The sequence below is a fragment of the Melospiza georgiana genome, chromosome 9 (genome assembly GCF_028018845.1).
Source record: "Melospiza georgiana isolate bMelGeo1 chromosome 9, bMelGeo1.pri, whole genome shotgun sequence".
In the NCBI taxonomy this organism is placed as follows: Eukaryota; Metazoa; Chordata; class Aves; order Passeriformes; family Passerellidae; genus Melospiza; species Melospiza georgiana.
The window spans coordinates 25865029-25878072 of record NC_080438.1 but is presented as its reverse complement, the minus strand read 5'-3'; the positions used below and the strand labels follow the sequence as shown (position 1 = coordinate 25878072).

Genomic DNA, 13044 nt, shown 5'->3' with positions numbered 1-13044 from the left:
AAGGAAAAAAAAAATCTCTTCTTTCAGCTCACCCTGAAAATGGAAGGTTTTCTGATCAACAGTTATTGTGAAGGTGCTGTCGTCCTCATCGTCTATACCAATCACAGCTCCCTGTGAAACAAAGAACAAAATCCTGATAAGGCAAGCAGTGACATCAGCAGCACACACTCTATCACTACACCACTGGAATTTAAAAAGCTTTGACAAATTAGAAGCAAACTGAATACAGTAAAGAGCAGAAAGATTCTCTGCTCTGTCATAGGATGCAGTCAGTTCCTTAAAACAATCAATTTTTAATTGCAGAAAAAAACAGTGAGCGTTTGTAAAGCTGTTATCTGGATAATGATATGCATCTTTTATTTTTGTAATGGAGGTGGCTTTATGCTGCAGCAGTTCCCTACTACATTCCAACTTACATATTTTATATGTATTTTCCATGTATAAAAATAACAATTCTTAAGTACTCCACAAAAAGAAGCTCTTGACCTGATTTTTTCTACTAGCCTGCAATAAAAAATAAATCATTCTAGCAGAATGAATTTGGCCCATCATGTCATGTCACTGGTACACTGCATGATCTAATTTTCAGTCCCTAAGTAAATATTACAGTAAGTAATCAGGATATATGGGAAGCAACTAGCTTTGTCTCCTAATTCTTCATAAATTATTACAAGAAAATGCAAATAAATTAAAGACCATCTGTGCTTAGCAATTTACAAATCCATCCACATTTTAATTCCTGCCCCCTCCAACACTTACAATAAATAACAGTTTCACCCAGGAGAAGACACCAAAAAAGGACAATTCCAAGTCTCTGCCAGCTTCAATAAACTGTAATATTTTGCTCAAAAATCACCAGTGGATTGACTCAGTTTCTTTTCTCCTTCTGCCCCACGACAGCAGTCCTAGGTAAGAACAGCACCAACCATCTGTAATCCAAGGCAGTGTGGCAGGAAAGGATAGCTCCAAGCTGGATTTTATTTCCCTCCACTGATAAAATGTGCCACTTAACTTCTCCAGGAGTATCTTCCCTATAGGCCTTTCATGGACAGCTCTGTGATCACTATAAAAAAGGCACCTAAAAAGTGTATCCAAGCCAGTATAATTCTGAACATTTTTAGTGCCAGGACACAACAACCACCAGATTTCTTTTAAATATACCAGCAGATAAATATTGGGCACTTGAAGTACATATTTTGCTATGCAGTAAATCAGAAGGTCACTGCAAGTTGCACAATATTGCTCTCCTCAGCAGCTGCATCAGTCAGAGTGGCTGGAAAGGAGCTCCAAGATTATCCAGTCCAATTGTCAACCCAGTGCCACCATGTCCAACACTGAATTACCTCACCAAGTGCCACATCCTCACATCTTCTGAACACTTCCAGGGACAGTGACTCCACCACTTCCCTGGGCAGCCTGTTCCAATGGCTGACCTTTCTTTCAGTGAAGAAATTCCCCCTGATATCCAATCCAAACCTCCCCTGGTGCAACTTGAGGCCATTTCCTCTCATCCTGTCACCCGGGAGAAGAGACTGACCCTCACCTCACCATGACCATTATCTCCAGAGGATACAGGTAAAATTCCCATAAACACAGACTGAGACAGCTGAGTCCTGCCCCATCCCAAGTGTGGGAGCAGGGAGAGCTCTCCTGGGCCTGTGAACTCAGCTCAAACCTGTGCACAGACTGTCACTGCCACACTGGGGCAGAGGGGCTGAGCCAGAAGCACAGAAAATGCTTCCTCTGTCATGCAGATAATACACATGGATGAGTAAAATTAGAAATAAGAGTGGCAAAGTTCATGGATATTCCAGAAAACTTTAGCAGGACATGAGCATAGTGCAGATGACACAGAATGCTTTGTGACTACGCTTTCCTAAGTACACTAAGACAATCAGCAAAAGAATTTGGAGATGAACCTTCAGGCCTATGAAATGTGCATTAGGAGCAAAAAGGTGAGGAACAAGCTTTTCATAATCCATTCAAGAGAAAAGGAAATATTTCAGCCAAATTGCTTAAGTTACATGTTTGTTTATGTTCACACCTACAGTTACAAATCAACAATTACTCTAAACAGAAAACCTCTCTGATAGAATTTCAGACTGCAAAAGCCCATCTGTTCAGCTATCAGTATCACTGTCTCACTGTCATCTGCCAGGGGAGCTGCTTTACAAAAGCAGAAAAAAGGAAGATTCCTTCTTTCCTCACAAAAAAAAAAAAAAAAACCAACAATCCCAAACAAGCAAATCACACATATCCAGAGAAAGGCTGGGGGAGTCCATCAGTTTTTAGAAAACTCCAAAGAACAATTTGTGGTGGAAAAGTGACAGATGGGAGAAGAGAAAGTGGCTGTTTTATGTTAAATACATATAAAGATGGACCAGGCAATATTGAACAGATTGTTCACTTTTGATATTTCCTAAACTGGCAGGTTGAGGCCAACCTCCACAGTGACAGGCTCACAGCACCATTAAAGGAGGCATGGCTTTTTGGACAGAATTTTTCTGCACAATGAAAAACCCTCTCTCATGAATCTTTGGGAATGTCTTGTTTTAGACAGTGGTTTGAGTGTACATTTCCCTTGAAGAAATTCTGCATTAAGATATCAATACATCAAGCAAGGCAAAGTGAAGAGAAGTCATCTGGAATCCAAGTTAATGGGGATTCTCTGAGTCTCAGAAGGCTACAGGTACCCAGAGAATGACTAGGAAGGCCTAACAACAGAAGGAAGGAGCAACTGGAAAATGCTCAGTTTTCCTTCAACACTCATCACATTGTTTGTAAGATCACAGATCCCTTTCTCTAGACTTCTCTTACTTCAATTTTCAAAATGCTCCCATTCATACCCATCATTCTCACTCCTCACTTGTTCTAGCTCTTCACAAGACTGCTGCATGCTAGAAACAATAATTCTATGAGAAAAGGGAAAAAATATAGGAACAGGACTTGTGCAAGAAGAAATAGCTTTGGTACAAGCATGACAGTGAGGTAGGAGCTGGGCATATGCAAAGACATCACAGCACTCTCACCTCCCTTTAGCAATTCCATTTCCAGCTGCAGGAGCAGCAGTCAGGGCTAAATGTCCCACACAGAGAGCCTCACACAGGTAATGCTCAACTTTCCATCCCTGCACCTTCTCCTTCCCCAATCTGCACACCCCACTCCAACCATATTTCAAAAACTTTGCCAGCAGTGTTCTCCCTTCCCTTTCCAGTTCTCCTTTCACTAAGCTCAAGCCTAGGCCCAAGGAGTGTCCAAACTGGTAGGACACAGCAAGAGAAGAAAAACAAACCAGGACAGAAGGAAGCAGATTCACAATGATTTCTGTAGACACAGAACAACATACACACACACATACACATATATATATATATATATCTATATATATCTATATATATCTATATCTATCTATCTATCTATATATATATATATCTGTGTATATACACATTGACCTCCACACACAGAGAAATGAGAACTGCAAACAGCAAATTTTTCATAGTGTCCTACTACTAACCCATCTTACTCTGCCACATTAGAATACCTTCTAATATATCATATGTATAATATTTTTATACCATATATAAATTATAGGATGTAATTAGCCCAGCATGTCACTTGATCTCTAGTGTTTTCTTTCTTTAAATATTTTCACCATTTCAGCATTTTGCAGAGTCAGGAATAGAGCCCAAACCTCAAAAGTCTCCTTGCAGTTCTCTCCACTAGGACACATTATACACAGTAAGTCACTGAGTACTGAATAAAACAACACTTACCCTGAGTCTAACACACCCTCGGCGGGAGCCTCTCATCATTTTGTCTTTTGACTGAAAGAGAAAAAAAACAGATCAGTGGGTTAACAGATACAGTAAAAAGAAAGTTATTCAAACCAACAGAGAATGAATAAAGCATTTTTGCACCATGTTTTAGTGAATGACTAAACAAGATGCAATTTCTGTTACAAAATTGGTTTGTTCCCACCGCCATGGTATGGAAAATGAATCCTTCAAAAGAATACAAGATCCCACTTCAAGAAGTTACTTAGGAAACTTCAAAAAATACTTCTGAAATGCAGTCCATGCCTTTACAGAAAGTAAAAGAAAAGGAAGAAGAAAGGAGTTGAGAAATATTAAAAATCAGCAGTATGCTGATTCACATCTTCCTCCTTTCTCTCCTATTCTCAGGAAAGTGTCCATGAAACAAAATCTAGCTGTGCAGGCAGAACTGTACAAATGAAATTGTACATCTGTCAGAAACTTCCCCTGATTTATACACTTTTAGGCAGAGACAAAATTCATATTTAGACTTGTTTGTAAATCTACTTCCTAGGTAGTACAGCCCGCTGTCATCATTACAATTTAAAAAGTTAACCTTTGTAGCCATTTAAGCTGTTGGAGCCCAGATCAGAAAACAGGATTTTCATGTCCATAACCAGTGCTCAAACTTGCACATTAACCCACCTTGCAAATTTACTCAATCTCTTCTTTAATACCTGTTTGAAGCACTGAAAAAAAGCTTCAGCTTTCCCCCCAGGCAGGGAATTCTAAACAGTCAACTCAGCTTGAAACAGTGATCCTTGAGCTTTCAGCTCTTCCCATCAGTGTCACAGGCAAAGCTGACAGTAACCATTGGGCAATAGTGGCAAGCCTAAGTAGCACACACAAACTATTTAAGGTGAAAAGGAAAATAGTCAGATCATCCTGAATACTCAGTTTTCTGCTAAGGGCTGTTTTTTGACTACTCACACACATGCTTCCTTTTTTTTAAATTATGAATTCCTTGCTATTGTAGCCTTATCTGAAAAGTAGTCCTGTCTAATAAAACCCCTTCTCTCTTGCCATCCAAATATTCAAACCACATTCTTTCAAGTCAGGAAAACAACAATTCTCACTGGTGTCTCATGATCAGATTCTCTTGCTGTCATCTTCTGAAATACCCACTCCTTTCAGCAGTGTATCAATAATTCCATCAAGACAATATATTGATGTTATTACCACCACACCTATCTTCACTGAAGCAATTAGACAATAAAATCTTGCTGACATTAATGGGAAGAAAAAGACAGGACAAGAAGTATCAGTCTTAAGAGTCACTAATTATTCTTTATCTGAAACATGTTTTGGATATAGCTAGGAGGAAAGAATGAAGCAGTCCTTGCAAGTCCTATTCACTAAAGATAATGTACAAGTACTGCACTTGGGGCTTCAAATAATGTTTTAGCTGACCTCTCATTCAATTCAGGCTCCAATTTATCAGAGCTGTCTTCTGAGTGTTAGAAGCCATCAATATTAATCTACTTGTTTTTACATCAGCACATGTTAGCTGGTCAAAGTGAAATGGAAGTAAAGACCAGTAGTGCCTCCATAATGTATTCTACAGATATAATTTCTTTTTAGACAGCAAGTACATAGGGAAGACGTTTTGGAACATTGTTTTGTTTTGGTCTCTTTTTTTTTAACCTCAAACCCAAGAGAGGATCTATTTACAAAGTTTCTCCAACAACTTCCTATGAGAAATTGTGTATATTTGAAACATAGCTCGCTGGAGTACACTTTTACTTTTTTATATTCACTGCCTTGAGAGTTCTCCTAAAATGGGAGGACGCTTCTGAGAGCTTATCACTCCCTCTGGTGGCTTCTGGAAGAAATATGGGCATAATCTAAGCAGGAAAGAAAACATCTGAACTGAGGCTGCAGCGACCTGACCAGTTCTGACCCGGATCCCACGAGCCAGGCAAAGCCCTCCCAGCTCCCTGCACAGAACCAGAGCAGACAAAAAGCAAAGGCAGCAGAACAGGTTGGGTTTGGAAGGGTTTAAAACGTTTAGTGACATGCAGAGAATTTGAGGGCTCCTCCCAGTGCAAGGGAGAGCAGAATCCCAAGAACCCCCATTTCCACTGACCACCAACTCAGCCGCAGAAGATACAGTAAAAGCCTCCCTTTTTCTTGTCCACGACATTTTAATGGGATGGAAATTAAGTTTAAACTTTATAATATTCTTAGTCTGTGAAAAGAATCACAAGATAAACAACAGGTCAGAGTGTGGGCCTGTTTACCCATAATTTCACCATCTTCTGGCAGAGCTTTACTTGGTTAATATCAATTATAAGAAAGCACTGAATGGAATTCATCCTGCCTAAGTGCAATAAAACACCCATCATTCCAGTATCTGAATTCCCTGAGCTCCAGAGCAGGCAGCTGCCATCACTCACACTGCTGGATTCTCTCACTGGCACACAGCAAACCTTCCTCTGCTGCTGCAGGACAGCACTTTAAAACACAATTCAGCTGATATTTTAGATTTTGCCCCCTCCCCAACTAAGATTTTATAAAAATACAATTCAAATACTCTCAGCTTCCCTTTATTGTTCTTTGATTCAGTTTAGGTTATCCAATATATCCTATTAAAAATAAAGCCATCCCATAACTGCCTTGAGGAATGGTTCCATTTCACTGAACAAAAACTCATAACAGCAGAAAGACATATCTAAATGGCTAATAAAAAACCCCCACATTTTACTTTCATTTTATATTTAAAATTTTAATATGCAGCTATCTTTTTCAGCACTCAGTTTTATAACCAGACAAAATTACATTTCCCATAAGCTTTCAATACACACTGTACTGATTGTGATGATAAAGGACTTGAACAGGTTATAAGCAGACAGCAATATGAGATAAATTTCAGCTGAAACTCAAATAAAAATTTGTAAAAATGAATAAACCTATAGAGTATTACTGCAGGGAGAATTTAGGTATCTCCCAAAAAGATGTGGCCTTTATTGGTTCCTCTTTAACATCCACACAGCAAAGTTGATCACATATAGAACTGATTTAACATAAGGCATTTCAGGTAACCTTTTACTTCTTCTTAAGAGAAATAAAAATAATGTTTGGGCCTATTTAAAGAAAACAAAACAAAATTAGAATCCTAACCCAAGTCCAAAAACCCCCAGCCCTCCTTCATCTTTAGAAGTGCTACTATTTCATTTGAGTTGTAGCTGTGGCGTGCAAAGTTTAAGGTTTCCAATAAAACCCAGCTGCTCTTGGCCTCCCAAAGTTCTCAGGCACGAGTTCTGCTTGCATCAGAAGGGCAGAACTTGAAGAGGTGCATTTCTGACTCACTCAGTGCTGTCATGGAAATCCCTAACACAAGCACACAGATGAGCAAAACCGCTTGGGACATTTATTTCCTGTTAAGGATGAAGAACCTGGAACAAGCTGTATCTATAAACAGTAATCTTTGCAATTTATCTGCATCTACAAGAGAAGCTTAAATATGGATCACTTTCCATAACAGTCATTTTTTCTCATCAAATCCTAAGGCAACGCTCATTTTTTAAGCAGAAACAGACCTCAACAATTTGAAGACTTTGCAGGCTGTTCCCAGCCCCACCATTCCTCCCCTCCAAGGCACACCCCAGACTCAGAGGAGAAGCTCCCTGAGCTCAGGGACAGCATCTCACAGCCCTGTTGTTTGTACAGCCAACACTGGGACTTTTGTGGGTGCAGTCATAAAACGGGAGATAAAACACTGCAGCAGCAATAGCTGAGGTGCCACTGGGGCTCATCTAACCCAAACAGATACCAGGATTATATGAAATAGGTAAGGCAACATTTTATAGGTCGTGGCACGGAAAAGCATTACACTGCTTTAAAGAATCCTATGAGAAATTAATTCATGTGAGGCTTTAACTGCACAAGTTGTAAAAGGTACAGCCCAGTTCTGGAACTCTCCATTCAGTCTCTTCCCCAAAACTGCACAGTTACAGACTAAACTGCCTGTAGCTGGAATTTAACTACTAAAGAGGAGTCAACTACTTCAATAATAATCCTTTAACAGTTTATTCAGTGCATGGAAACCTGTGATACAAAATTTAATGCACAAAATTCAATTTAGCCTTGTATGACAACCAACAATATTTTATATGCCATGACCATAAATTCAGAATTATTTTTATTATGACAAGTTCACTTACAGTTTTGTCTGTTTTTAATAGACTCGCTGAGTTGTTTTCAGGGCATGTGACAAGATCAAGTTATTACAAGAAAAAAGTGTCATTTCATCTGAGAATGGAAAACAGAGACCTCGGAGGGAACCTTTGTGCAAAAGCAGATGTGGTTTTTTCCTGCTTTCTTGGGATTTTTGCACGCAGCTGCTGATTGAGAAACTTTATTTGAAAGAAGCATTTAACTGAAAGTCTCTGCCATGGGGCCACTGAGCCATGGCTGCATCTTTGGAGGCATGGCTTGAAATCAAGTCAACAAGGTTTGCTCTCAGCTCACCACCAAAGACTCATAAAACTGCTCCAAAATTTGAGTCTCCCCCCTCAATAGCTGGGTTGTACAACCCACAAGCAGCTCTTCAATACAACCAGCATTAAAGTTGCTAACTAGTAGTAATCTTGAAAAACATGAGGGGAGAAAGAACTTCATACTGCTGCAACTACTTTTCCCAACAACTGATTTCACACAGCTCTTGCTCCTGAAATCAGTCGACCAGCAAATGTTTTAAAAGTGGTTTGATGGAATGATGAACAAAAGAACAGCACTAAAATCCATTCTTCAGGCATTCACTGCTGCAAAAACCATTAAGATGATGGGAGGCTCCCCAGTCTGGTTTCAGGAACACACAATATGGAGCTGTCATACACAACAATTTTTTCTGGCAGCCCTCACTCACTGTGCAAGGCAGTTCTTTAAGCCTGCAACATTTTGAATAGTTGTCCTTTCAATATCACCAAATGTCATATATCCATGAAGTTTTAAAATACTTTAAGGAACTGACCTTCTTCTGGCACTGTTTTTAGCACTGTTTGCACAGCTATGCCAGGTCTGCTTTCAATTTATTATACAATTTAAATATTTATTTAAAGAGTACACTTAAAGCTAGAATTTAAATCAGATTTTCAAACTTGAGTGGTTCACTGGATTATTTCTACAGAATTCCCAAGGGTTATCAAGGCTATAGCTGATGTGTATTTAAGACAGCACTTCTGCCAGAAAACACAAACAAAAAGCAAATTGCATTCAACTCTCCTTTCCTCCTTGACTATTTCTTTGTCTTCATGTTCTCCTCCCAGCATAATGTCAACACACACGTTTCCTCACTGACATGCACAAAACAAACAACAGAACAAATTCAGCTGAAAAAATAAACCAGCACAAAGCTATTTCTCATGTGGAATCCAGCTCATGGAACAACTTTACAGCCCCTGCACCAGCAGAAGGCAGGAATGAGCCAGTTCAAGATTTGTTTGCTAAATATTTCAGTGAAGCCAACAAACCCACAATGCTTCAGTAACTTACATATGTAAGTTATTCCCTTAAGAGAAAGAACTGAAGCATGAGTAGAGTCACAAATGCAAGAATACTGAGGGGAAAAAAATAATTTGTCAAGCCATTGGTCAAACCGATCCAAAATGGCAAAAATGGCACATGTCATTTAATTCATATTTTGCTTAAAAAAAGAAAAAAAAAGGGGCCATTTACTGATATCAGCAATCATTTATTTAAGCAAAACCACATGAAAAGAATATTTGGATGACGAGTCCAGATCATACTCTGTAAAATACAGAATTTGTAAGCAACTTTACACAAAAGTAACTATAAGCAAATTTAAGGATGAACATTTCAATTCTGAACGAGGAAAAAATCTCCTGGACTACAGAAGTGGAAAAAAAAGCCAACAATTTGGCAAGTTAGGTAAAAAGCTTTTTTGTCAATGCACATGAGAAGATTCACATTGACACATGCAAGCAGCACTACTATTGTTCACTGCAATACAAGTACAGAGCATGGAACACACAAATGAAAACAGAAATACATGTGACCATTACATTTTTTTCTTTTTTCCCGACTCTCACTTGATGCAAAATCTTTTGACTTGCTCCTTTAAAGTTCTTATCATTCCAGAAATGGAATTTCATTGCACTCATTTGCTCCTGGTGTATGTATCCAAAACATACTTAGGTTAACAGCTATTCATTCCACCAAAAGACAAAGCATAGACTTTTATTTTCCCCCCCGAGTGCAGTGCTATTTCACACTAATTCTGTTTGAATGTTTATTTCACATTAAGGGTGCTTTTCTGCAGTCTGTTTTAAGTAACTACCAGAGAGGGTTGAGTCCAGGAGTGGAAGGACACGCCCATGAAGAAGTTTGTGGCTCGGGCTCTAATGGAAACTTCAGCTGCATCAGGAGTTATTTGCCTGCAGTTTTCCCCAGCTGCCCAGCCAAAGGTTAACAGGCTGTGGGATGTGCTGGAGAAAGTGTCTCCTGTCTGCAGGAGGGTGTCTCCTGAGGCTGAGGAGCCCGGAGAGACAATGGGCAGGCTCAGGCTGATCAGTACCTGTAATCCCCTGTCCCAACAGAAATGCTTCCAGGCTGTGTGTCCAGACAGCCGGGCTGGATCCAGCCCAGCCCATCCCAGCCCTGCATTGCATTCCTAGGAGAGGCCAGATCCAGCAGCCCAGCCACAAGTGAGGCAACTCCACTGCTCCAGACTGAAACTGGTGCAGAGGGAGCCCCGTGCACCTGATCACAGGTTCCTTCCCAACAGGACGTTGCTCCATTAAAATAAAATCCCGAACCTGCCAACGTTTCAAATTAATGCTGTTTATTTACGAGCCTCATCAACTACCAGTCAGGAGTTACTACTCCAACACCAAGGTGAAGCAAACGGTGCCCTATCACCTTCTCAGGGGTAGGACTGGTTCTTCAGAGGGGTGTGATCAGCTGGGACCAGCTCTGAGTTATCCTTCAAACGCCGCTCCTGCTGACCCTGCTGCCCTGCCAGCACACAGGAGAGCAGGGCGTGCCCAAGGACCAGATCCTGTGGCAGGCAGGTTTCAGTAGGATTGAAATTTCCCAATTTGGGTAAAAGGCTTTTGTAAAACACCTTGTAAATGCATATGCAATACATGCATTACATTAGGCCTTACAGCCTTAGGTAAGAGAATGAAAGAGCTCACGGATGGGAAGAGCATTCTGAAGGAAATGTTCACCCCAGCCACTTCTCACTGGCAAAAGCACATAAAGCAGAGAACACGATTTTATTCCTTAAACCCAACTTGAGCTTTTTAAGATAGCTAGTTTAAAAAAGAGTTTTTAAATTTTTGAACTAAAAGTTGTTACACTGACAGAGAACATAATAAATTATACAAAATGAAAGTGTAACATATATGTAGAGGTACCCAGTCATAGGAAAAAATTAAATAATATAATTCTACTAAACAGCTGAAGACCATAGGATGAAAGTCAGTGCAATATCCAGAATTATAATTATACACAGCAGTCATCAGCAAATGTTTCTATTTCTGTAGCTGAGCATTAAATGACTTTGCACCTTGGACTGCTACTTAGACCACACTGACTAATTCATCTCTGTCAAGCAGCTGACATTTGAAGAGCCACTAAATAGCAACTATAAAAGCACTTCCATTTTTCCATCCACATCCCAGGTGTGAAATTTTGAACCCACATGAACAAAACTGAGAGCATGTGGCAGTTCTGTGGCAGAAGCCTTACCCCTGCTTCTACCTGTATAATGGAAATCCAGATTTAGGGAAAAAAGTTTTATATGCAATGCTTCTGTACAAACAAAGCTTAACAGACAATGTGGTATGTCAAGTTATTTGCTGTAAATCTATTCCAACTTATTACAGGTTTAATTTGTATGTGTTTTATCCAGCCTGATACACTAATTGCTCCACGAGAAGAAAACTTTGGGGCATGGATGCAGCTCACCCAGCGAGCCTTCAGATTTCACGGTGCATCCTTGAAAAAAATTAATTCCTACCATTAAAATACTTGTAAGTTATGTAAAAATATGAATAAGGAAGGTGAACAAGCCAGTAAGGCAGGATCTGGCAGGGATTATAAAGGAAAAAAAAAAAAAAAAAAAAAAAAAGAAAGAAAAAGTTAAGGAAAGCATCACTGTTTGTTAACACACAGCAGTAAAAAAGTTCGTGCTGGGAAGTGGGAAGTCCTGAACGGAAACGGGAAAGTCGACCCGGCTCCGGGAAGCACCTGCCGGGCGGCAGCGAGCCCGCCAAGCGCGGCCGGAACGCCCCGAGAGCCGCGGGAACGAAGCGCGGGGCGCGCACGGCCCCGGGACGGCGGCACCGCCCGCGCCCGCCGGCCGGGCTGAGCCCCCAGACCGGGGCCAGAGTTCCCGCTGGACAGGGCGGGGAGCAGCGGGACTCGGCCAGCACCGAGCAGGGCTCCGGGACAGGGGGACACGGGCAGCCCGAGGAGGGCGCGCGGCCCCGGAGCTGCCGGGAGAGTCCGGGCGGGTCCCGCGGCCGCTCCCGCCAGCGGCGCCGCCCGCCGCCAACAACAACAGCGCCCCTCGCCCCCGCCACTCCATCTCCCCGCAGCGCCGCCCCATTGGCTGATCCCGCCGCCTCCTCCTCCCCCATTGGTCGCTCCCGCCGCCTCCTCTTTCCCCATTGGCCACCCGGGCGCCCGCACGCCCCGAGTCCCCTCCCCGCCCCCACCCTGCGCCTGAGCCGGTCCCCGGCGCCTCCTCGCCCGCCCGGCCCGCCCGCCGCCCCTCACCGTGTAGTAGGAGAGCAGCCCCGCGTTGTAGTCCAGCACGAACCAGCGGTACTGCCAGCCCTTCATCACATTGGTCCATTTGCTCAGCGGGCCCTCCATGATAGACGCCATCTTAGCACCGGACCGGCACCGCCGCGCACGCCGCGCGTTCGGTGAGGGGAGCGGGGGAGAGACTCGGCGGCCGCCGGGCGGGGAGGGGCGGGGCACGCAGCGACGGGGAGGGGCCACGGGGCCACTCTGCCCCGGGGGGGCGGCGTTTGCGCGCGCAGCGGGGAGGGGCCGTGAGGGGAGCGGCGCCCGGCGGGGGCGGCCCCGGGGTCCCGAGAGATTGAGCTCGGGGTACGGGCATGGAGGGCGCTGCCTGAGGGATTCCATCCCCGCGGCTTCTCCTCACGGCCCCGGGGGAGGCAGAGGGCGAGGAGCCAGGCAGGGCTGTGAGGCGGTGCCGTGAGGGCACGGCGCGCTGGCCCTGCGGAGAGTGAGGGCG

At 42.7% G+C, this 13044-nt stretch overlaps 1 protein-coding gene across 3 annotated transcripts in view; it reads right to left on the bottom strand.

The window, feature by feature from the left end:
- The window catches only part of OSBPL9 (oxysterol binding protein like 9), a 56897-nt gene extending 44165 nt beyond the window's left edge, over window positions 1-12732 (bottom strand). For all 3 annotated transcript variants that reach the window (XR_009114803.1, XM_058030163.1, XM_058030164.1), the window contains exons 1-3: window positions 12558-12732; window positions 3774-3824; window positions 33-111 (exon numbers count right to left, since the gene is read on the bottom strand). Coding sequence is in view for 2 of the 3 variants with exons in the window: in XM_058030163.1 (XP_057886146.1) it covers window positions 33-111; window positions 3774-3824; window positions 12558-12668 (241 nt within the window). In the remaining variant the exon portion in view is untranslated. The remainder of the gene's footprint in view (window positions 1-32; window positions 112-3773; window positions 3825-12557) is intronic.
- Window positions 12733-13044: the final 312 nt, after the last annotated feature.